The sequence below is a fragment of the Bombina bombina genome, chromosome 6 (assembly GCF_027579735.1).
Source record: "Bombina bombina isolate aBomBom1 chromosome 6, aBomBom1.pri, whole genome shotgun sequence".
NCBI classification, from domain to species: domain Eukaryota; kingdom Metazoa; phylum Chordata; class Amphibia; order Anura; family Bombinatoridae; genus Bombina; species Bombina bombina.
Genome location: NC_069504.1, coordinates 924,499,721 through 924,525,034, shown reverse-complemented (window position 1 = coordinate 924,525,034; position 25,314 = coordinate 924,499,721). Strand labels below are relative to the sequence as shown.

Here is a 25,314-nt window from a genome sequence, read left to right as displayed (position 1 = left end):
TTTTTCGATCGGTTACAAAAGGGCAGTTTATACGTTTAAAACGTAATTGTACAACTCAAGAGGAATTTGACATACAGGCTTCAGAACTAGAGGACCGCTTATGTCAAAGAGGGTATAAAAGAAAGGAAGTATCTATTTCTAGATTAGAGATAGCCAAAACAAACAGGTTACAATTTCTAAACTCAGAGAAGCCTGTGAAAAAGGATGACTTTGAAGGTGTTTCCTTTATCACTAGATATAGCAACCAATATCATCAGATCTGTAACATCATACGAAAGCATTTCCGTATGTTATCGGCTGATGATGATCTTAGTGATATTATATCAAAGGGGTGCAGGTATGCATTCAAAAAAGGGAAAACATTAGCCAACATTCTAGCTCCCACACAAATAAACACCACAAAACCTGATCAATCATCATGGTTAAGATTCAAAGGGGTCTTTAAATGTAGCTATACATTGTGTATAGCATGTGGGTTCTTACAGTGTGGTGAAGGTTTCTCAAGTACAGCAACAGGTGAACAATTCAGGCATTATTCATGCCTGAATTGTCGAGCCACTTATGTGATCTATTTGCTGACCTGTACAAAGTGTGGAGTCCAATATACAGGACTCACAACCAGAGAAACACGGGATAGAATACGTGAACATGTAACAAATATAAAAGCAGGGAAATTAACAACACCATTAGTGCAGCATTTTAAAATGATACACAATAAGAATGTAGACACAATGAGGTGGACAATTATCGAACAAGTAACCTGTAAGGCAAGGGGTGGAGACAGAGATAAACTCCTAGCCAAAAGGGAAGCCTTTTGGATACACAGACTCAGAACTAGAATCCCCACAGGTTTGAATTCAGAATTTGACATAATCAATTTCTGGGAATAAATGGTCTTGGGTCTGTGTATCCAAGAGTACCACCTGAGTAAGGCTTGAAATTAAAGATTCAGAGATAAAAGGTTGAAATTTATATTTTAATGTTTGAGATTCAAAATTTGGAATTTAAAATTTGAAATTTGAGATTTGGGATTTGAGTGTGAAAATCTAGATTTGGAATTTATGAGCAATAAATTCACAAGCATATATTCAGAGTAAGTGCATAAACTTATTCATTTATTTATCTTTATCTGTGTTTGGATACTGTCTGGCAACATTAGTTCCCAGTAAAGGGATAGGCAAAATAATTTATGCAAGAAAGCATTTGTGAGTCTTTGCATATTAGAGCAGATTTTTTCCGGTTTGTATTGACTCAATTTCCCACAATTTAAAAAGGGACTCGAAAGCCTAGTTAGAAAAACTTATGATAATGAAAATAAAAATAAAATAAACAAAAAGTTTATGGTGTCAAAATGCTAATATAAATGCAAATAGCTAGAACCATAACATTAAGGCTGTAAGTCATTAGTTAGTCCCAACCAAAAGTTCATCTGAGCAAAAGCAAATGTATAATGATTATATTACTTATCATTGTTTATAAAACATATATGAATAGTACTTTACATTGGTGTATATATATAATAGGTGTGTTCCTAGAAACCGCCCAGGATAATTGTTTTATCCAATCACAATTTAGCACAAGGGATTTAAAGGTGAATTGGGATTATGAGCATTATGCTACGATTACGGCTGGTACAGGCTGAAACGCGTCAGCAATAAGCTCTTTGGGTGACTTCTATACACACCACAATGTCCTTTATTGTTGTGAAATGATGCTTCTGGAAGGAAGATTTTGTGACCTACAATAAAAGTTTTTAACAAGTACCCTGGTGCAGCTCAACACTTTGTTATTCTGGAATTATCCCATACGTCACTAGCTCATGGACTCTTGCTAATTACATGAAAGAAAACATAATTTATGTAAGAACTTACCTGATAAATTCATTTCTTTCATTTTAGCAAGAGTCCATGAGGCCCACCCTTTTTTTGTGGTGGTTATGATTTTTTTGTATAAAGCACAATTATTCCAATTCCTTATTTCTTATGCTTTCGCACTTTTTTCTTATCACCCCACTTCTTGGCTATACGTTAAACTGATTTGTGGGTGTCGTGAGGGGATGTATTTATAGGCATTTTGAGGTTTGGGAAACTTTGCCCCTCCTGGTAGGAATGTATATCCCATACGTCACTAGCTCATGGACTCTTGCTAATATGAAGGAAATGAATTTATCAGGTAAGTTCTTACATAAATTATGTTTTTAGCCTGTAACTCAACGTACTTTCCACACTAAAAAAAATGACGTTTTTGCGTGGGATTTTCATAGCGCCGGTATTACAGGTTGTGCGTTGAGGCTAAAAAGCTTGCATTACAGCCTATACCGACACGATCCATACCGCCATCTGAGAGCAGTAGTTATGAGTATTGCGCAACAAAAATGTTTCACAAAACTCATAACTAAACTGTTACAAAGTACAATAACACCCGCAAACTACCTATTAACCCCTAAATCGCCACCCTCCCGCATCGCAAACACCATTTAAAATGTATTAATCCCTAATCTGCCGCCCACCCATATCGTGACTATTATATAGACCTAATAACCCCTAATCTGCCGACCCCCAACATCGCCGACACTATAATAAAGCTATTAACCCTTAATCTGCTGTTCCCTGACATCGCCGCTACTATAATAAAGTTATTAACCCCTAAATCTCCGGCCTCCCACATCGCCCCCACTATAATAAAGTTATTAACCCCTAAACCTCCAGCCTCCCACATCGCCGCCACTAAATAAACCTATTAAACGCTAAACCGTCGGCCCCCACATTGCAAAACACTACATTAAACTATTAACCCCTAAACCTAAAACCTCCAAACTTTAAGTTAAAATTGCAACATAACTATCTTTAAATAAATAAAAACTTACCTGTGAAATAAAAATAAACCTAACATTAAACTATAAATTAACCTAACATTACTATTCTAATAAAATAAAAAATACTACCAATTAAAAAATCGAAATTACAAATTTAAAAAAAGCTAACACTACGTGAAAAATTAAAAAATCTAAAATTACAAGAAATAATAAACACTAAATTACGAAAAATAAAAAAACACTAAGCTTACAAAAAATTATAAACAAAATTATCAAAAATAAAAACAATTACACCTAATTGTCTTTGGGAGGATGTCTTCGGCTGCCAGGATGGCTCCGCTCAGTATGTGATTGGTTGCCATTAAGGAGGTAGTTCCACAGAGGGTAAATAGCCGTACAAAGTCCTTTCCGCAATTTGCTCTGTGCCTGCTTACTTTGGTGTTTGCTGGCTGTGTGAGCTTGGCTGTCTCGTTTGGCGATTTGCCGGAGGTTGCAGTTCCTGGATTCTTCCAGCAAACACCAAAGTAAGCAGGCACAGAGCAAATTGTGGAAAGGACTTTGTACGGCTATTTACCCTCTGTGGGACTACCTCCTTAACGGCAACCAATCACATACTGAGAATAAAGGGGCGCGCCTTTCCCGGGAACTTTAAAGAGCCGTCTGATTACAGATTACCAACTACCTCTTGAGAAAGTCAGGTCAAAGCGCTTTGTATTTTATCATTAAAACTGTATTACTCTTAGAGTGGGTTGCGCTCTATGTTTTTTTACCTCTACAGTTCTTACCAAAATCAGGAGCACAGCCCTGATCATTGCATTAGAGCAGCATCCACGTGTCCCACCATTATTTGGGAAGTATTGTACTAATTTGTACTTTGCGCTTTCTTTACACATTTGGGTCTGAGGGTCACAGGCGGCTTCACATAAATACTCTTTTGTGTTTACATTGTGTTCACATTGGGCTCATCATTCACGACTACATAGTAATTGGTTTACTGGTTGTTATAAGTACTTACCATATCGCATATCACTCTCTTTGCATGGAGTACCATCTGCATTGTTTATCCTGAATTTGAATTTTTATTTGTTATATTATGCACGAACAGAGAAGCGCAGCTTAAATTCTTGTAATTAATTTTTTTAAATTTGTAATTTAGATTTTTTTAATTGGTAGTTGTTTTAATTTTATTAGAATAGTTATGTTAGGTTAATTTATATTTTAAACTTTACAGATAAGTTTTTATTTATTTTAAGATAGTTATATTGTAATTTTAATTTAAAGTTAGGGGATGTTAGGTTTAGGAGTTAATAGTTTAATTTAGTGTTTTGCAATGTCGGGGGCTGGCAGTTTAGGGGTTAATAGGTTTATTTAGTAGCAGCGATGTGGGGGGCCAGAGGTTTAGGGGTTAATAGGTTTATTTAGTGGTGGCGATGTGGGAGGCCGGTGGTTTAGGGGTTAATAACTTTATAACTTTATAATATAGTTGGCGATGTCGGGGAGCGGCAGAATAGGGGTTAATAACTTAATTATAGTGGAGTCGATGTCGGAGAGCAGCGGAATAGGGGTTAATAGTTTTTATTAGTGTTGGCGATGCCAGAGACGGCATATTAGGGGTAAATAACTTTATTTAGGTGTCTGCGATGTCGGGGTGGTGGATTAGGGGTGTTTAAGTTAGGGTAAACGTAACAAATTTTTCCCCATTGATGTCAATGGGGTTGCACTAAGGAGATTTTTCATTCCACACTTCAGGTGTTTTTTTTTTTTTTCTTACACTCTCTCCCCATTGATGTCTATGGGGGAAAGCGTGCACGAGCATGTCAAGGCAACCCTTGGATTTTGTGCGGAATTTAGCTTAACGCACCATAACACACAGCACAAGAAGGCTTTTCAGTAACTCATAATGGCAGCGCTATGGAGAGTGAAATAACGCAACTTTTTTTGGTGTTAGTTTCGCACCCTGTTTAGCACAAAACTCGTAATCTACCCGTAAATAAACAAAAACATATTAAAATGCATCGTAAAAAAACACCTTTATTTTAGGCACATGAAAGAAGAAGTTTGCTCCCAGTGCTTAGTTAGGATTTACTGATTCTCACACTGTTCTATTCTGCCCTCTTTCACTAGTCTATGGGGCCAATATATCAAGGGCCACATGGCCCCTGATGCCCCTGTTTCCGTGCGAGCCTTCAGGCTCACCGGAAACAGCAGTTTTAAAGCAGCGGTCTTAAGACCGCTGCTCCTTAACTGGTCCGTCTGCTCTGAGGCTGCGGACATTAATCCGCCCAATCTCATATTATTATTATTATCAGTTATTTGTAAAGCGCCAACAGATTCCGCAGCGCTATATATATATATATATATATATATATATGATCGGACTGATTGACACCCCTGCATTGCACAGCTTGTGCAATGATAAATGCCAACAGAGTATGCTGTCGGAATCCATCAATGTCTGTCGGACATAATCCGCTGAGCGGATCATGTCGGACAGACCGATGATAAATCGGCCCCTATAAATAATGCTATTTCTTTGTAGCTAATTATTATAATAATAATAAGAAGAAGAAGAATATTGTTGTTTTATATTCCTTTCCTTGTGAATACACATTTTACATTATTTAAAAGAAATAGCTTTTTCTATTGATATTCTTTCATATTTTTTTAAGTATTATGTTTTCTTCATTAATAATAATATGTGCACTGAATACAATTGTATGTGTGTGTATATTTTAGAAGATATTGTATCTGTCTGCATTCATCGATGTCTGTCGGACATGATTCCCTGAGCAGATCATGTCGGACAGACCAATGATAAATCGGCCCCTATAAATCATGCTATTTCTTTGTAGCTGATTATAATAATAATAGTGATAATAATAATAATAATAATAATAATAATAATAATAATAATAATAACTGTAGCAAATTACTTGAAGCCCAGTCATACCTCAATGCAAATAGTAATTAAATTTCTCTAAAATTCATTTTAGACTGGCTAATTTATTTTATTTTTTATATATAGATATATTGAAATTAATTTTATCATTTATCTTTTTCATATAAAGTATTAAAACAATATGCAAAACAAACTTGACTTGTAATGCCAGATTGTGCGCTATTCTGAGCTTGAAACAATGATATTGATAGCACACCCTGCGCTATCAGTAGCACTCCACTTGTATACTGGGCCCAAATTGGTTATGATCTGCAGCATAGTGCTATACATACACAAAGGGCCCTATGTACTAAACCGTCTTACTGGTGTTTATCAGCTTTCTTGTGTTAATAATATCCGTGTGTGTATAGAAACTTTGCCTTTATATAATGCTGACTTCTCTTCCTGCGACAAATGTGACATCTCTGACACTTTCAGTCATTTGGGACAAACCCGACTGAATAGTTCTCAAGACAGAATAGCACATTTCAATTTTCGATACTAGCAAGACATCAAATTTATCAATTATCCGCCGCTGCTTGTGGCAGATTAGAAGCAACTATATTTTCTTTCCTAAGATATGGAGAGTCCACAACGTCATTCAATTACTAGTGGGAATATTACCCCTGGCTAGCAGGAGGAGGCAAAGAGCACCACAGCAAAACTGTTAAGTGTCATTCCCCTACCCATAATCCCTAGTCATTCTCATTACCTCTGTCAATGGAGGAGGTGAAGTTTGGTGTCTGAAGAAATGAATTCCTTTTTTGGGTACTTTTCCCTGCAAGCAAGGATTTGGGTTTAGCTGAGTCCACGTCAATCTCTTCAGTAGAGTAGTTTTTTTTCTTTTTTTAGTCCATATGGCTAGTGGGCATTGTTTCACTCACTGCAAGTTGTAGCAAGTTTATCTGACATGCTATCAGCGGGCAAATTGATGCTTTATTACATGGAGTCCATAAATTCAAGTTTCAAATATAAATAATTTAAATTCTTACTGATCTAAAACATGATTTCTTATGTATGCATCATGAAATTATGCTGCACAAAATTATCATTTATTCAACAATAAAGTGTGAAACATTCAAATCAGTCTTAAAGGTACATTAAATTATGAGTCAGAAATCAAGGTATGCCAGCTAAAGACTTGTTATCTAAATATTATTATTATTATTATTATTATTATTATTATTATTATTATTATTATTATTAATTATTTTGTTTGAAGCCTCATAATATGATAATCCAAAAATCTTCAGATGCTATTTAAATAACCATATTGTTCTAGTGCAGTTCTTTTATTTCACAAAAATGTAGGGAAACAAACAATATCTTCTAAAATATACACACACATACAATTGTATTCAGTGCACATATTATTATTAATGATGAAACCATAATACTTGAAAGAATATGAAAGAATAGCAATAGAAAAAGCTATTTCTTTTAAATAATGTAAAATGTTTATTCACAAGGAAAGGAATATAAAACAATGATATTCAAATGAAATAGGAGAACAACTATGCTTACATAGGACTAGATTTAGAGTTCGGCGGTAGCCGTCAAAACCAGCGTTAGAGGCTCCTAACGCTGGTTTTGGCCGCCCGCTGGTATTTGGAGTCAGTGATTAAAGGGTCTAACGCTCACTTTGCAGCCGCGACTTTTCCATACCGCAGATCCCCCTACGCCATTTGCGTAGCCTATCTTTTCAATGGGATCTTTCTAACGCCGGTATTTAGAGTCGTTTCTGCAGTGAGCGTTAGAGCTCTAACGACAAGATTCCAGCCGCCTGAAAATAGCAGGAGTTAAGAGCTTTCTGGCTAACGCCGGTTTATAAAGCTCTTAACTACTGTACCCTAAAGTACACTAACACCCATAAACTACCTATGTACCCCTAAACCGAGGTCCCCCCACATCGCCGCCACTCGATTAAAAATTTTAACCCCTAATCTGCCGACCGCCACCTACGTTATACTTATGTACCCCTAATCTGCTGCCCCTAACCCCGCCGACCCCTATATTACATTTATTAACCCCTAATCTGCCCCCCTCAACGTCGCCGACACCTGCCTACACTTATTAACCCCTAATCTGCCGAGCGGACCGCACCGCTACTATAATAAAGTTATTAACCCCTAACCCGCCTCACTAACCCTATCATAAATAGTATTAACCCCTAATCTGCCCTCCCTAACATCGCCGACACCTAACTTCAATTATTAACCCCTAATCTTCCGATCGGAGCTCACCGCTATTCTAATAAATGTATTAACCCCTAAAGCTAAGTCTAACCCTAACACTAACACCCCCCTAACTTAAATATAATTTACATCTAACGAAATAAATTAACTCTTATTAAATAAATTATTCCTATTTAAAGCTAAATACTTACCTGTAAAATAAATCCTAATATAGCTACAATATAAATTATAATTATATTTTAGCTATTTTAGGATTAATATTTATTTTACAGGCAACTTGGTATTTATTTTAACTAGGTACAATAGCTATTAAATAGTTAAGAACTATTTAATAGTTACCTAGTTAAAATAATAACAAATTTACCTGTAAAATAAATCCTAACCTAAGATATAATTAAACCTAACACTACCCTATCAATAAAATAATTAAATAAACTACCTACAATTACCTACAATTAACCTAACACTACACTATCAATAAATTAAATAAACACAATTGCTACAAATAAATACAATTAAATAAACTAGCTAAAGTACAAAAAAATAAAAAAGAACTAAGTTACAGAAAATAAAAAAATATTTACAAACATAAGAAAAATATTACAACAATTTTAAACTAATTACACCTACTCTAAGCCCCCTAATAAAATAACAAAGCCCCCCAAAATAATAAATTCCCTACCCTATTCTAAATTAAAAAAGTTACAAGCTCTTTTACCTTACCAGCCCTGAACAGGGCCCTTTGCGGGGCATGCCCCAAGAAGTTCAGCTCTTTTGCCTGTTAAAAAAAACATACAATACCCCCCCCCCCAACATTACAACCCACCACCCACATACCCCTAATCTAACCCAAACCCCCCTTAAATAAACCTAACACTAATCCCCTGAAGATCTTCCTACCTTGTCTTCACCATCCAGGTATCACCGATCCGTCCTGGCTCCAAGATCTTCATCCAACCCAAGCGGGGGTTGGCGATCCATAATCCGGTGCTGAAGAGGTCCAGAAGAGGCTCCAAAGTCTTCATCCTATCCGGCAAGAAGAGGACATCCGGACCGGCAAACATCTTCTCCAAGCCGCATCTTCTATCTTCTTCCATCCGGTGCGGAGCGGGTCCATCTTGAAGCAGGCGACGCGGATCCATCCTCTTCTTCCGATGTCTCCCGACGAATGACGGTTCCTTTAAGGGACGTCATCCAAGATGGCGTCCCTCGAATTCCGATTGGCTGATAGGATTCTATCAGCCAATCGGAATTAAGGTAGGAATTTTCTGATTGGCTGATGGAATCAGCCAATCAGAATCTAGTTCAATCCGATTGGCCGATCCAATCAGCCAATCAGATTGAGCTCGCATTCTATTGGCTGATCGGAACAGCCAATAGAATGCGAGCTCAATCTGATTGGCTGATTGGATCAGCCAATCGGATTGAACTTGATTCTGATTGGCTGATTCCATCAGCCAATCAGAAAATTCCTACCTTAATTCCGATTGGCTGATAGAATCCTATCAGCCAATCGGAATTCGAGGGACGCCATCTTGGATGACGTCCCTTAAAGGAACCGTCATTCGTCGGGAGACATCGGAAGAAGAGGATGGATCCGCGTCGCCTGCTTCAAGATGGACCCGCTCCGCACCGGATGGAAAAAGATCGAAGATGCCGCTTGGAGAAGATGTTTGCCGGTCCGGATGTCCTCTTCTTGCCGGATAGGAGGAAGACTTTGGACCCTCTTCTGGACTTCTTCAGTGGATGTCTAGCCCCCGCTTGGGTTGGATGAAGATATCGGAGCCAGGACGGATCGGTGAACCTGGTATGGTGAAGACAAGGTAGGAAGATCATCAGGGGATTAGTGTTAGGTTTATTTAAGGGTGGTTTGGGTTAGATTAGGGGTATGTGGGTGGTGGGTTGTAATGTTGGGGGGGGGGTATTGTATGTTTTCTTTTACAGGCAAAAGAGCTGAACTTCTTGGGGCATGCCCCGCAAAGGGCCCTGTTCAGGGCTGGTAAGGTAACAGAGCTTGTAACTTTTTAAATTTAGAATAGGGTAGGGAATTTTTTATTTTGGGGGTCTTTGTTATTTTATTAGGGGGCTTAGAGTAGGTGTAATTAGTTTAAAATTGTTGTAATATTTTTCTTATGTTTGTAAATATTTTTTTATTTTCTGTAACTTAGTTCTTTTTTATTTTTTGTACTTTAGCTAGTTTATTTAATTGTATTTATTTGTAGCAATTGTATTTAATTTATTTATTGATAGTGTAGTGTTAGGTTAATTGTAGGTAATTGTAGGTAGTTTATTTAATTATTTTATTGATAGGGTAGTGTTAGGTTTAATTATATCTTAGGTTAGGATTTATTTTACAGGTAATTTTGTAATTATTTTAACTAGGTAACTATTAAATAGTTCTTAACTATTTAATAGCTATTGTACCTAGTTAAAATAAATACCAAGTTGCCTGTAAAATAAATATTAATCCTAAAATAGCTATAATATAATTATAATTTATATTGTAGCTATATTAGGGTTTATTTTACAGGTAAGTATTTAGCTTTAAATAGGATTAATTTATTTAATAAGAGTTAATTTATTTCGTTAGATGTAAATTATATTTAAGTTAGGGGGGTGTTAGTGTTAGGGTTAGACTTAGCTTTAGGGGTTAATACATTTATTAGAATAGCGGTGAGCTCCGATCGGAAGATTAGGGGTTAATAATTGAAGGTAGGTGTCGGCGATGTTAGGGAGGGCAGATTAGGGGTTAATACTATTTATGATAGGGTTAGTGAGACGGATTAGGGGTTAATAACTTTATTATAGTAGCGCTCAGGTCCGCTCGGCAGATTAGGGGTTAATAAGTGTAGGTAGGTGTCGGCGACGTTGTGGGGGGCAGATTAGGGGTTAATAAATATAACATAGGGGTCGGCGATGTTAGGGCAGCAGATTAGGGGTACATAGGGATAACGTAGGTTGCGGCGGTTTACGGAGCGGCAGATTAGGGGTTAAAAAAAATATGCAGGGGTCAGCGATAGCGGGGGCGGCAGATTAGAGGTTAATAAGTGTAAGGTTAGGGGTGTTTAGACTCAGGGTACATGTTAGAGTGTTAGGTGCAGACGTAGGAAGTGTTTCCCCATAGGAAACAATGGGGCTGCGTTAGGAGCTGAACGCTGCTTTTTTGCAGGTGTTAGGTTTTTTTTCAGCTCAAACAGTCCCATTGTTTCCTATGGGAGAATCGTGCACGAGCACGTTTTTGATGCCGGCCGCGTCCGTAAGCAACTCTGGTATCGAGAGTTGCATTTGCGGTAAAAATGCCCTACGCTCCTTTTTTGGAGCCTAACGCAGCATTTGTTTGAACTCTCGATACCAGAGTTAAATTTATGGTGCGGCCAGAAAAAAGCCCGCGGAGCGTTAACAGCCCTTTTACCGCCGAACTCTAAATCTAGGCCATAGTTTGCTGATTTATTCTGGGAGTCAGAAGCATTCTAACCTTGTTCTTAAATTCTGTGCATTCTAACCTCTGCTGGTTAATTTGATCCTCAGTGTAGATTGCTTAAACATTCAGAACTTTGCTAGAAAGTTAAAAAAATAAGTCTATAGAGATATTGTCTGACTTATTAAAAAATAATTATAATCTGCGTAAACAGCTTTTCACTGTACACTGTGTTTATTTTTTATATAAAAATTATATAGAATTTAAAGTGCCATAAAACAGGCTTCAGATCTGTGCATATCCTAAAAGTGCTAATTAATTTAAAATAGTTTGCATAAAAATTTTTTAAAAAAATTGCTAGCAAGTATTTTAAAATAATTTTCAAAAATAAGCAAAATTAATTACATAGCTAAACTGCCTGGAGAAGCTAACTCCGCCCCTCTTATCAGTGTTTAGACACAGGCATTGTATTTTAACTGAGTTCACAGCTTCTAGGCATGCTCCAGCAGATAATTCCTATTCACTTTTGCATTTTACCAAAAGAACAATAAACATAGATACAGCCATAAAAGGAATTGTGTGGGGGGAGTTAGAGCTTTACAATTCAGAAACTAAAAAGCAAGGGTTAATGGTGAGGCACTGCAGTATAAATGTGCAGGTAAAGTAATTAAAGTACATATTATATTATTTTGTCTCTATCCCAACTTGTTTTATGTCCCTCAAATGCCTATTGGAAGTTTAATAAATTCTCAAGTTATGAGAAAAAAAAGTTCTGAATTTGGAGCACTGGATTATGGAAACTTTTTCTATTTCTTATTTTTTTTTATAGAATGTTTATATAACTATATATTTTAAACAACTACAGACACATTAACTAATAAAAATATCATAGTTTAAATTCTTTACTCTCTAACACATTTTTATTATTATGCTTACATTCTTATACTAGTTTTTTCTTAATACTAAGAAATACAGACAGGGTATGTAATCTTTGTTAATTAAATTAAACAAAAAGTTTAATAATCAAGGGAAGTGATGCAAACAGCTCTTGAGAACTGATGTAAAAAAACTCTATGCAAAATATGAATTTTAATGGGAAATAATATCCAAAAGCTAAATCGCTTGAAAATGATGCAGCGTATCTTTAAAAATCTGACTAGAAAATATCACCTGAACATCTCTGTAAAAAAGGAAGATACCTAAAAATATCTTCAGCTCACAATAGGTAGTGCTCTGTCATCTGCATGTTGAAAAAAGCAAAGCAGCCAACCAGCTTCATTAGTGCTGATGACACACTTTGTTTTACTGTGATCTCATGAGATTTCAATTACATTTTGTGAGATTTTATAGTAAACTTCCTTAAAATAAAGAGAGAAATAGCATGACAATGTCTGCATATACATAATGCATTCTCTCTTTCAAGTCTTGTGAGTAAAATAAGGAATAATATTACACTTGTAATACATTTGTAACATTTATAATATTATAAATTAAAGGGACAGTCTACACCTTAGTCATCTTAAAGCCCTACTTTAGATTAAGCTGCAAATATCCTCCTGCACCCTTTTCTATATCATGCATCAGTAACAGTAAAAAAGTTATTTTAAAATGAATATTGTTTCTGGTCACTTTAAAATGGCTGCCAAGCTCTGCCCACCGATGACATCACGATCTAGGCTGCATTGATGCACTCTGCTGAATAGCATTGACAGTCTGTTGATCCAATTAGTAATTCTTTTGCAACTAGTGAAGCCTTTAATTCAACCCAGATTCTTATGTCATCAGTGGGCATTTCAATGAGGAGTTTGTGGCATTATAAATTGCATAACATTTGATATCCCTTATAATATAACCTGTGATTTCATGTGTCACAGGTAACCTTTTAAAGTATTTTTTCTTAACATATCTGCAGTTCATTTCATGATAAAGTAAATTAATGTATGTAATTATTATTATTTTTTATTATTTAATAATTCCCAAAAAATAGATGTTTCATTACTATTATAGTATGGAGGACATATATATACATCTAATAGAAGACATCCAAATTAAATCAGGGTAAAGAAAATTTTACTAAAGTAAAATAAAAATAAATATATATATATATTTACCGATTTTTGGTAACCCTAATATTTCCCAGCTGCTATCAGTTCAGAGACTTTTGAATTAGATTTTTTTATCAGAAAAGGGCTTTATATATATATATATATATATATATATATATATATATATATATATATATATATATATATATATATAACAACTTAAAGAACCAAGAAGCTTAAATCGTAAAACATTCACAGATCTTAAAGAAGGATGCAATCTTTCTCACAAAGTTTTGTTTGCCTATCTACAATCCCAATATTATTTAAATAACTTTACCCAGATGGTTGGGATTGGACGATTATTGCACCAGTAATTCATCTCTTTAGTTGAGAGAATCAATATATCTCAAATTTATATAATCTTATTAAGTCCTTTCAAGGCAGAGAAAACTTAAATAAATTATAGATAAATTGGGTGCCCATACTCAATATTGATTCAATAGAATTTATTCAAAAAAGTTTTTATTTAGTTTATAATGCAATGATCTGCTTTGCTTGGAGAGAATCGCGTACCAAAATGATAAATCGTTCTTATATTACACCTTTTTTGAGGTCAAAATGGGATAAAAAAATATATTGCTATATGTTATAAATGAAGTCTCCCTTTGGCTGATTTATATAATTGTTCTTGCTTAATAAAATCAATAAAAGTGTATCTAAACTACAATACAATTAAAATATAATGGCTAAAAAAAAAAAAGTATATCAGATAAAATTAATGAAAGATTCTTAAATTCTGTGATATTAACAGTCAGTACTGTTATTCTAGCATATTGGAAATCTAAATCAAGCTCAAAATTTCCATAATTGAAAAAAAAAATAAAAAAAGTAATAATTATGAAACAGTATGAAGTACAAGTATGAAGTACAAGTATGAAGTACCCTAAAGAAGTACAGACCCAATAAAGCTACTATTTTTGCAATTCAGATTATTTTAGGAATATTATAGCAAGGAGAGTGTTCCCTGGCTTTGAAGATTGGCAGTGATCAATAGATTGGGGAAGGCGGTTTGATGAGGATGGGAGGGGGGAAGAGGTGTGAGGGGATAGAGGATAAAAACTCCCCTCCCTCCCTCACTCCTGTTTCTATTTTTTTGGGGGGTTGGAAGGGGGTTTATTTAAGAGGTTGGAAGGAATCCCAACAGAAAGAAGGAATATCATATCAAGAAAGTTCTGTTATTATTTAATATTTAAACTTTTTTTGCTTAAATATCTGCTTACTTATTGGAATCTATAGTTGATTTATTTTCTAATAGCATCAGCCTATACTATTTATATGAATTTATCTTTTTATGCAAAGGGTTTTTCCCACATTGTTTTTTTTTCTGCAGTCACTGTAGTACCAACATTAAATAATGATATGACATCTTGAAGTATTGTGCTAGTGCTGTAACATACTATTTCTGATATCATGTATTATGCTATCAGGAAAGGCCATGGCAATTTCTGATTTCCCAATTTGTATGGTCTTAACAGAACAACTTCACAATTAACACAGTCACTATACATTACTATGCTTTGATTCTTCCCCAATCGGTTTAACCCTTTCACTACTGGGAATTTTTAGAACTTGCCCAAAATACTGGAGAATTTTTAGCATTTTTGCTATCACTCACACATTTTTGCAATCACCTTGTTTTTTTTTTTTTACCTGTCAAAACCATATTTTTTTTTATCTAAGCCCATTTTGGTATATTTAATCGCCAAATGCGATCATATGAAAGAAATGTTTAACTTTTTCACAACCTTTGCGTTTCTCACTGAAATTATTTACATACCAATTGTGCAATCATAGCATAAATGATTGTAAAAGCTTCACTGATATCCCCTTTGTTAAAAAATAGCAGACATATATGGCTATGCCACTGATTTTTTGTAATTAGAAGGTGACTAATTGCAGCTTTGCACCACACTTTTATTATTCCCAGCAGTGAAGGGCTTAATTAGGTAGCTTGTAACATTAATTTTAGCTTTAGAGATTACCCTCCCACCTGACACTTCCCACCCCCTGATCCCTACCTGGTCCCCCCCAAACAGCTCTCTTCCTTCCCTCACCCCCACTGGTCACACCATCTTAGGTACTGGCAGCCAGTCTGTGAGTATGAAGATTTAAGATTTTTTTGTTATTTAAATATTTTTTATATTTTTTTAATACTTTCTCCCTGATCCCTCCCAAGCAGATTTCTAACCCTCCCCGCTCTAATTTGTGTCTGCCATCTTATGTACTGTCAGCTGTCTTCCAATACCTATAAACCATTTTTTAATATATATATATATATATATATATATATATATTTTATTCTGTAGTGTAGTAGTCTCCCCACCTCCCCACTCCTGATCGTTAGTTAGGGAGCCCCCTACCCCCAACCCTACCCTTTGACTGTAGTGTAGCTCCCCATCCCTCCCTGTCTCTTTATTTTTTTCTGTAGTGTAGGGCCATCCAGCTCCCTCCCCCTCCCTCCCCCCTCCGCTGCTGGACTGCCCCCCCCCACCTCCCAGACTCTCTCCCACACCTCCCACCGGCACCAGCAGATGATCGTTACAGATGGTGACACACACAATATCAACGTCTGTAACAATCTGGCATCTGCCTTCATGTAGAATTGGAGCACCAATGAGCTCAGGAACTCCAGCTATCAGCTGTAACAAAAATGTCTCCCCTTTAAATTGTTCCCAATGATCCATTTTACCTGCTGTAGTATATTAAATTGTTTACACGCAGCTCCTTTACCCCTATTTCAGCATATGAAATAGCTGATTTAGCCTGTGGTATCACAACCTATACTAAAAGTTTTGATACTGGAGTACATGCTATTGACAGACTATGTAAACGCAGCCAGCAGAAGAAATTACAGTCTCAGTGGGTTGCAGGATAGTTTAAGTAATAAAATGTTAAATTTCCATTGTCCTTTCAAAGTATTGAGCTTTGCTTTACAAACAGATATAAGATAAGGAAGCAAGTCTGTGTGAATAAAAGTGATAACATAATGAGATCTGATATTAGCTGGAAGCTCAGCCCATTGTAATAGGCTGTGGTTTAAAAGCACAAAACTAGCTCATTCATATACATAAATAAACCTGAAAATGCAAATTCTCAAACATTTTATACTCTGCAGCTGGTATAACAAGTCATTGAAAATACATTAATTGGAAAACAATTTTACGGTGTACTGTCCCTTTAACAGCTTTGCAGCTCAGACGCATATATACGTTGTGCAGTACAGTAAGCAAAGTACTGCACAGCGTATATATATATATATATATATATATATATATATATATATATATATATATATATATATATATATATATATATATATATATATATATATATATATATAATTTAATTTTTAAATATGTGTAAATATGTTAAGGGATTAATTAGCTATACTGTTAGGGGTCAATGGTTAGTAATATGAATGAGATTAGAATTAAAAATATTTATTGGAATTGAATGGAGATACTGAAAGTAGCGTAATAGATCATTACCAAATTATTGAAACATTCCCAAACACTGAACTATAACCTTTAAAAATAGAGCTAATCATATTTAAAAATGTACAGTATATCATCATATTCTGCATCATGAGGGCTTAGGTATTTTACCATTTTTTTATTTTCATTAAAAAAAAATTCCCATCATCATCTTATTGTAAATAATCCAATTTCTAGTTTAGGTTCAATCATTTTATTGCACATATTTGGCTGTAAAAATCCTAATGTAAAACCTCAGTAATTCAAAAATAGAAGAATAAACTTTTTTCTTTTTTTTGTACAGGCAAAAAGAATCCCTCATGTCCCTTAATGTTTTAATTGTTTATATTTTTAATATATACAAAGAATGATAATAATAATAATAATAATAATAAAAAAGTAAAATATGATGCATACATTAATGCAATTACTGGGGTTTGTATGCCTAAAATAATAAACATCATTACAGCCCTCATTCTCATTGGAAATAGATCTCTACTTCCTATGATACATCTTAAATTTATCAAAATTATATTCATACACAACATTTTTTTATAAAATCCTGCAAACATTGGAGCCACATTTTTACAAAATAAATGTATTAAAGTTGTATCATTGTCGGACTTTATTACATGGTATATGATAATCCTGTTAGATCATGTGTTAAATACCATAAAACCAGCTAGTAAGAGTAATGCAGGAAACACATTATATTTTTGAAAGTATTGTTAAATGGACAGTCTACTTTTTTATCCAAGCCCCAGTTTTGCCTAACAAACATTGTTATATTAATACACTTTTTGCCTTTGTGATTACTTTGTATCTAAACCTCTGCAGACTGTCCTCTTATTTTAGTTCTTTGGACAGACTTGGATTTTAGCCAATCAGCGCACTCTCATAAGTAACTCCACGGGTGTAAGCACAATGTTACCTATATGACACACATGAACCCTCTAGCTGTGAAAATCTGTCAAATGCATTCAGATGAGAGGCTTAGAAATTAGCATATGAGCCTAACTAGGTTAGTTTGATTATAAAAGTACCCTCTAGCTGTGAAAATCTGTCAAATGCATTCAGATGAGAGGCTTAGAAATTAGCATATGAGCCTAACTAGGTTAGTTTGATGATAAAAGAAAGTTGTTTAAAATCACATGCCCTATCTGAATCATAAAAGTTTAAATTTGACTAGACTGTTCCTTTAAATAAACCTATTAAACATTTTATGTAAGCCTTTTATCTATTGTGATGACTTTGTATTAACGTAATTTTTACAGTCTTTTTGGTTCTTTTTATATATTTAGTTCAGATAAAACTGTACTCTAACAAAACATATTGTTTAAATGATAATGTGATATTGGAAAACATAAATACGCCTTATGGCCAATATAAGTTGATATTTTTAGATGTTTTCTCAATTAGCTCCTTTTCAGGGTCTGATAATCCCTAAACATTATTGCTTCTTTAGTTGAGTTACATTAATGAAGATGAAGTGATTATTATTATTTTTTATTTTTTTTTATTTGCAATAGCCTGACTTTTAGGGCCTAATGATTAACAACTTGCCAGAATGAGAAGTCTTGGAAAATCTTAAGGGGTCCTTTTGAGCATTGTATTACATTGTATGTCTCTCTTCTCTGCATCCAGAACCCTGCATAGCTATACAAAAGTCTATCAAAATAATATTTGCTTTTCTAAAACTATTTGAGGGATTATGCAGTTTTGACAAGACATCTGGTGCCTTTAAACTGTTCTTATAAATTTCATTCATGAACTGCAGTAAAATTAGCATAGACAAGATGATCAGAAACTAAAATGCATCTTAGTAATTGAAAGTATGTCATTTTTTATTTATTTTTTATCTGGAGGTATAACTATTCACCATGTTATCAAACCTGTGGTTATCAACAATATATTACAAATTACTGTATGTGTTAACACAGAGTAGGATGTAATGTGTAAACATCATTGTTATTTTCAAAATAGACAATTCTTATTCTCTGTATTACAATAATTAATAGTATTTAGCAAATTCCACGGGGCTGATTACAATGATTTCATCTTTTATTCTTCTGTAAAATATTTACTTTGACTTTTAAAATTTTAAAATACATTTTAATGATTGCCAAAAACAGAGCTTCTAAAAGAACAAAACATATGAAAAAAACAAACATTTTATATATTTTAACCTCTTAAGGACATATGACGGAATTTTTCCGTCATAAAACAATTGAGCAAACTGAAAGCTGTGTCCTTAAAGGGTTAATCATAAAGTCTGACTTTATAAAAAAACTATGTACACTCTATATAAAAAGTATATTTACTTGTTAAATGAGATATTATTTCCAAAGAGCAAAAACTGTATATAGGTAAGTTTAACGGAAAAATAAAAACGATTATAAGTTATTATGCTCTCGAGGCATCTAATCCAGCAGCTTTATTAATGGAGTATAAAGTCACAAAGGGTAATTGCCATTAGAAACCTGGCAGGACCCCGTACACATTCAGATCCACCAAAAGCATTTCTTCTTGACTTTTTTGCACTTTTTGCGTACTTCTGTTTTTTCAGGAATTACATTTTCTGGTTCAGGTTTATGCACAGGAGGCAGAATTGGACATTGTTCCTCTTTATCAAGCATTTTAAGAACTTGATGAAATCGTCCTTCCTGTTGCCTGAAGTCATATTCTACACTAGGGAATATAAAAAAGCAAAGTATATTAATAAACATTAAATAATTATTTATTATATTATACATTACTTATATGGTTATTAGAATTAGTTGTTTACGGCTAAAAATGTCTTCTAGTCCTCAAATCTGAATAATTTTCAGTGTGTAAGTAAAAAAAAACACATTTAAAATCCAACCCCTACTTGTTTTTCTACTTGTTCGTTTTGTTTCTTTATTGAAGCTACAGGACTCCAAGATATATTCTTTAAACATGTTTCTAGTTTGTGAATGTACGTGCCTATATTATTTCAGTTAAATCAGGTAGCACAATGCAGAACTGCATTGCAAACATTTCAATATAGCATGGCTGAGCTACAAGCAGTAATGGGATTTGAGTAGAATGTAGAAAGTTTTATTAAAGAAAAACAAAAAGAAAAAAGTTAAAATATATAATGAAGATTTGGAGCTGTTACAAGTTCCATTATACAATCCAAAGTCCAGCACCCTTAAATGCTCAATGCACGCTGCAGGGTTCCTGCAAACCCCAAAATAGATACAAACAGAGAAAGCAGCAGCATAGGTATTTTACCAATTTTATTCTGGCACAGACAAAGTCCACAACGTTTCGGGTGATATATGCTGCAACAGATACTACATTACTCACTGCCCTCCAGCACTATATAGACCAATGTCTGATACTACAATCCCCAAATCGCTACAAAGCTATGTGCTTCTACTGAGCATACTGAAAATGTTTTAAGATACTGTGATTTTAAACATTTAGATCTCAGCCAAGGTTTATTTTGTTTTTTACAATAAAGCACTTAAAATCTGCATGCCAAATGTCATAAAGATGGGTGCAGTATCTTTTTGCTGTATGTTTGCATAATTACTGTATGTCTCTGTATCTTTATATTTGTCTGCAAATACTCATTTCAACATTTCTGAAACATCTGTATACTTGCATAGGATGTCTATCAATAAAGTAAAACTTGCCATTGTCAACAAGCAAACTCAGGATTTTTACTCAATGTAGATTTTGATTAGCTGCTTATAATACCCACTGGAAAATAAAATATGACAATTAATTAATAAAAAATAAAATTAAAAAAAATTAAGAAATTTTAAAAAAGCATGTTTATTGCTGATCTAGACGGCATTGTCGAATTATGAATTGTCTATTAATATGCACTTTTTGAAAAAGTAAAAAAAGTATTTTTTGTCTTAATTTAATTTTCTTAATGTATATATAGTTTTTGTTATCCTGACATTACCAAGCTTGATTTTAGATCTCTGTTATGAACAAAGAAGATTATGAAATCAGCAAAGGATTATATAAAACAACATCTTTTAAGCTATCAATTTTGCTTCTTCAACTTTTTGTCGAGGTACTGAATATTGGTACTGAATCAATCTACAGAAATGCTTTCCTATTTTGAGTTTTCAATAAATTGTTTTTGTTCATTTTATTGTGAGCATTGCTGAACAATTTTCCCAGTTATTTATTGCATACCTCCATTTCTATTTCTCTCCTTGACAATCTGTTTTTCTTCCTCTGCCTTTCTATCACCTAGATTACGAGTTTTTTGTGTTTTAAAACGCTAAAAAATGGTAATTTGAGTGTTAAAACAGCAACATAGCCATTATGAGTCAAGCCTTTTAGCCTGTAACACAAGGTCAGTCCCGCACTCGTAAAAATAAAAAAATTTCATGGGACTTCCATAGAGCTGCCATTACGAGTTTTGCGGTCAGGCTAAAAAGCTTACATTACACCCTATAACAACAAGGTTCGTACCGTCATCTGAGAGCAGTAGTTATGAGTTTTACGCAACAAAACTGTTACATAAAACTCATAACTAAACTGTTACAAAGTACACTAACACCCATAAACTACCTATTAACCCCTAAACCAAGGCCCTCCCACATTGCAAATACTATATTAAAGTTATTAACCCCTAATCTGCCGCTCCTGCCACTTATAAAATGTATTAACCCCTGTTCCACCGCTCCCCAACATCGTCACCACTATAATAAAGTTATTAACCCCTAATCCGCCGCCCTCCGGCATCGTAAACACTTTTTAAATATTATTAACCCCTAATCTGCCATCCGCCCACATCACCCCACTATACTAACCCCTATTCTGCCGCTCCCCAACACCGCCGCCACTATAATAAACCTATTAACCCCTAAACTGCAAGCCCCCCCACAATGAAATATACTAAATTAAACTATTAACCCCTAAACCGAAAGCCCCCACATCACAATAAACTAATTTAAACTAGTAACCCCTAAACCTAATGCCCCCCTAACTTTATATTAAAATTACAATTTCCCTATGTAAATTGTAAATTTTGATGCTAAAGTGCCCGTTTTAAAAATTCGATTAAAAACAGGGGCACTTTAATTCATAAAAACTTACATTTCACTTGTGTTGTAAAAAAATACTTACCTTTTAATCCTGACAGCCGCTCCAGCTTCCTCCGCCCGTCGCAAAGCCTCTTCCTGGGTCTAAAATGAGGAATTCGGCTTCCTTCAATCATGGCGTTAAATTAGACACTGATTCCCCCGGGGGGGAAAGTCATGATTGGAGGATGACCAATCCATCATTTCTGACGTCAGAATGGCTTCCGAGGACCGGAGGAAGCTGAAGCGGCTGTCAAGTTTAAAAGGTAAGTTTTTTTTCACAACGAGGGAAATGTAAATTTGGATGAATTAAAGTGCCCCTGTTTTTAATCAAATTTTTAAACACCGGGCACTTTAGCATCAAAATTTACATTCACTTTAAATTAATTTAAAACTTACCTGTCAAATTAAAAAACTAAGTGTAAACTAACAATTAAACTAATATAACTATTAAACTAAAATTAAACTAACTACCAATTAAAGAAAGCTAAAATACACATTAAAAAAACTCCTAACACTACTATAAAATGTACAAAGTATCTAATTACAAAAAATAAAAAATACCAAATTATGAAAAATAGCAAACAAAATTATCAAAAATAAGAAAGAATTACACCTAATCTAATAGCCCTATAAAAATAAAAAACCCACCCAAAATAAAAAAAACCATAGCCTACAATAAACAACCGATGGCCCTTAAAAGGGCCATTTGTAGTGCATTGCCCTAAGTTAAACAGCTTTCTAGTGTAAAGATAAATTATCTGAATATTATGTCACCAAACCGATTCATCCCTAAATTAATCTCCTAGCATACGCTAGCTTTAAATTAATAAAGCATTCTGCCTGCCCTAAACAGACTTACATATTGCTATACAAATAAGTATTTACAATAAAAAAAACATTGTTTTGTAAAGAAAAACATTGGAATGGGAAATATGAATAACTCCCTTTGGTATAGCACCCTATTAATAGGAGTTAGGTTTTCTTCTATGCTCTCTATTGAATTCTATGGGAAGAATATGTTAACATGGTTGCGATATCGCACAGTCCTTTGTTTAGCAAACGTCTGGTTTTGCGTGTGTACAAACTTTTTACTTTCAACTTGTAATACACGCACTACCCGACGTGCTAAAAGATTACTTCAAGCAAAGTTTACACGCGAGCCAAAGAGCTAAATAGAGTGCCACTTGTAATCCTTCCCATAGATAGGTGGAAAATGACCACTATAGTTAGCTTTGGAATAAGTTTGAAATGATGGCACCACTTACTGGAGATAGAAAAGGGGTTTATTACCATTCAAGTAAGGACTGGTTGGCCATGAAATATAATTAATAATGTGTGGTTAGGTGCTAAGTATCAAAAAAACAACAATAGGTAACTGTCAGTTAGAGCAGTGTTTTTCAACCAATGTGCCGTGGCACACTAGTGTGCCGTGAGAGATCCTCAGGTGTGCCGCGGCAGACTGACAACAGTGCGGGGGTGTCCCTCTTTCAAATTTTGAAATATTGGGAGGTATGTGACAGGCTCATCAGGCATCATTTACAACCATGATATTGACATTCATTCACAGACAACCATTATGATTGTTTATGAATGAATGTCAATATGTCATGTATAGTTTGTAGGAGGCATGGCATGACAGCACAGTACAGTGTATATATATATATATATATATATATATATATACTGTATATATATCCTGTATTAGGCTACAATGTGTGATTTTGTAACATTTTGGGATGGTGGTGTGCCACAGGATTTTTTAATGTAAAAAAGTGAGCCACGGCAAAAAAAAAGGTTGCAAATCACTGAGTTAGAGAAACCGAACAAAGAAATGATACTGTATAAGCAGTCAATTAAGACCCTTAAATAAATTGGAGCTGGAAAAAAAAGGTCACACAAGTTAAAACATAAATCATTTCTTTGTTCGGTTTCTCTAACTTACAGTTACCTATCACTATAGTTAACTTATCAGAGTTTAAAAGCTATTATCCCAGAGTAAAAAAAAGTTACTAGTCCATTCAATGTTAAAGATAGGAAAAGGTCAAATTGTTTACTCATCGGCTGCATTTTCTTACTCATTTTATTTTAAGCTTTTGTGTTTTGCACTTTGATACTCTATCTTTTTTAATAACAGAAGTTATTCCCTAAATTGGATAACCGCTAGAGAAATTCCCCTTTAATGTCAGTAATATTGCTCTCTATTTTAGCTTATATTGTATCACTGAAAACTGCCTTAACCTGCTTGATTTAATTGGCCACTTAAATTATATTGATTATAATTAGCAAGACCTAGGATAATAAGCTGACACAATTATAAGATTACAAATAATTGCGGGCTCTAGACAATATTTACAGTTATTTTCTAGAAAACAATTTTGTTTGAGAAACATTCAGAAGCGTTCTGGCAATTTATTGGTGTTGTATAATGCTAGATGCTTAATGCGTGTTCGTATATTCTAATTTAACCTTGATATAATTTCTCAACAAAGCTGTAGAGCTGTAAACATCTTAGATTCATTCCTTCTTCTAGTCCAAAGACGTTTCTTCTCCATAATTAGTATTTCCCACATGTAGATAAAACTATAAGCCATAAAGATCCAACACTTCACTAAAGCAATGGATGTGTATACTCCTTAGAACACAAATTCTTTTAATACGGCTTCATATTGTTATAGCAAAACAGAATAGACTGAGATAATGAACAAAGGAAAAAATCTTATTGAACAAAATAAGTTAGGCTGATGTTATGCACTATGTATGCTTGTATTTTTTTTTCAAGATGATAAATTCAATGCTGGATGGATTTTTGTTGTTTAGATACAATATAAAATTTTGTGTATATTAAAATAAGTCCATGTGATTAAATCCTAAAACTTTATATAAATGAGACATGTTAAATAACTGATCACCCCCCCCCCCTATTTTTTAAAATGCATTTAACCATTTGCACCATATCGACATAGATGCTTACATTACAAAGAACTTTGCCCTGCGTACTGTGTTGACAAAATACCTACTTCCAGCACACAAATGCATGTTGCAGTCCCCACTGTAAGCTTAGAAAGTGGGAGCCGCAACCTCCACTGCTCATGCTCTCTTACTATATGAAGCCAGATCACTGATTTTTCCAAAGAGTGCTACTGTCTGTGTCACTCTGTGTAACGATCTTCAGTTGGTGCCGAGTGGGAGTGGTGGGAGGGAAAGAAGAGAGGTGGGTGGGCAGCCCAGCGCAGAAGGGAGTTGTGGGGTTCCCTACACTATGAAAAATGGTTTTAAAGGGAGGGATGTAAAATTA

The 25,314-nt window shown here is 34.5% G+C and overlaps 2 protein-coding genes across 2 annotated transcripts in view; one reads left to right on the top strand and one right to left on the bottom strand.

The window, feature by feature from the left end:
* DOCK2 (dedicator of cytokinesis 2) overlaps positions 1 to 25,314 on the top strand; it is a 1,640,323-nt gene that overhangs the window by 761,708 nt on the left and 853,301 nt on the right.
* INSYN2B (inhibitory synaptic factor family member 2B) overlaps positions 18,970 to 25,314 on the bottom strand; it is a 44,581-nt gene continuing 38,236 nt past the window's right edge. The window contains exon 3 of the mRNA XM_053718564.1: positions 18,970 to 19,632. Within this exon, the coding sequence (XP_053574539.1) occupies positions 19,446 to 19,632 (187 nt within the window). The 3' untranslated portion in view covers positions 18,970 to 19,445. The remainder of the gene's footprint in view (positions 19,633 to 25,314) is intronic.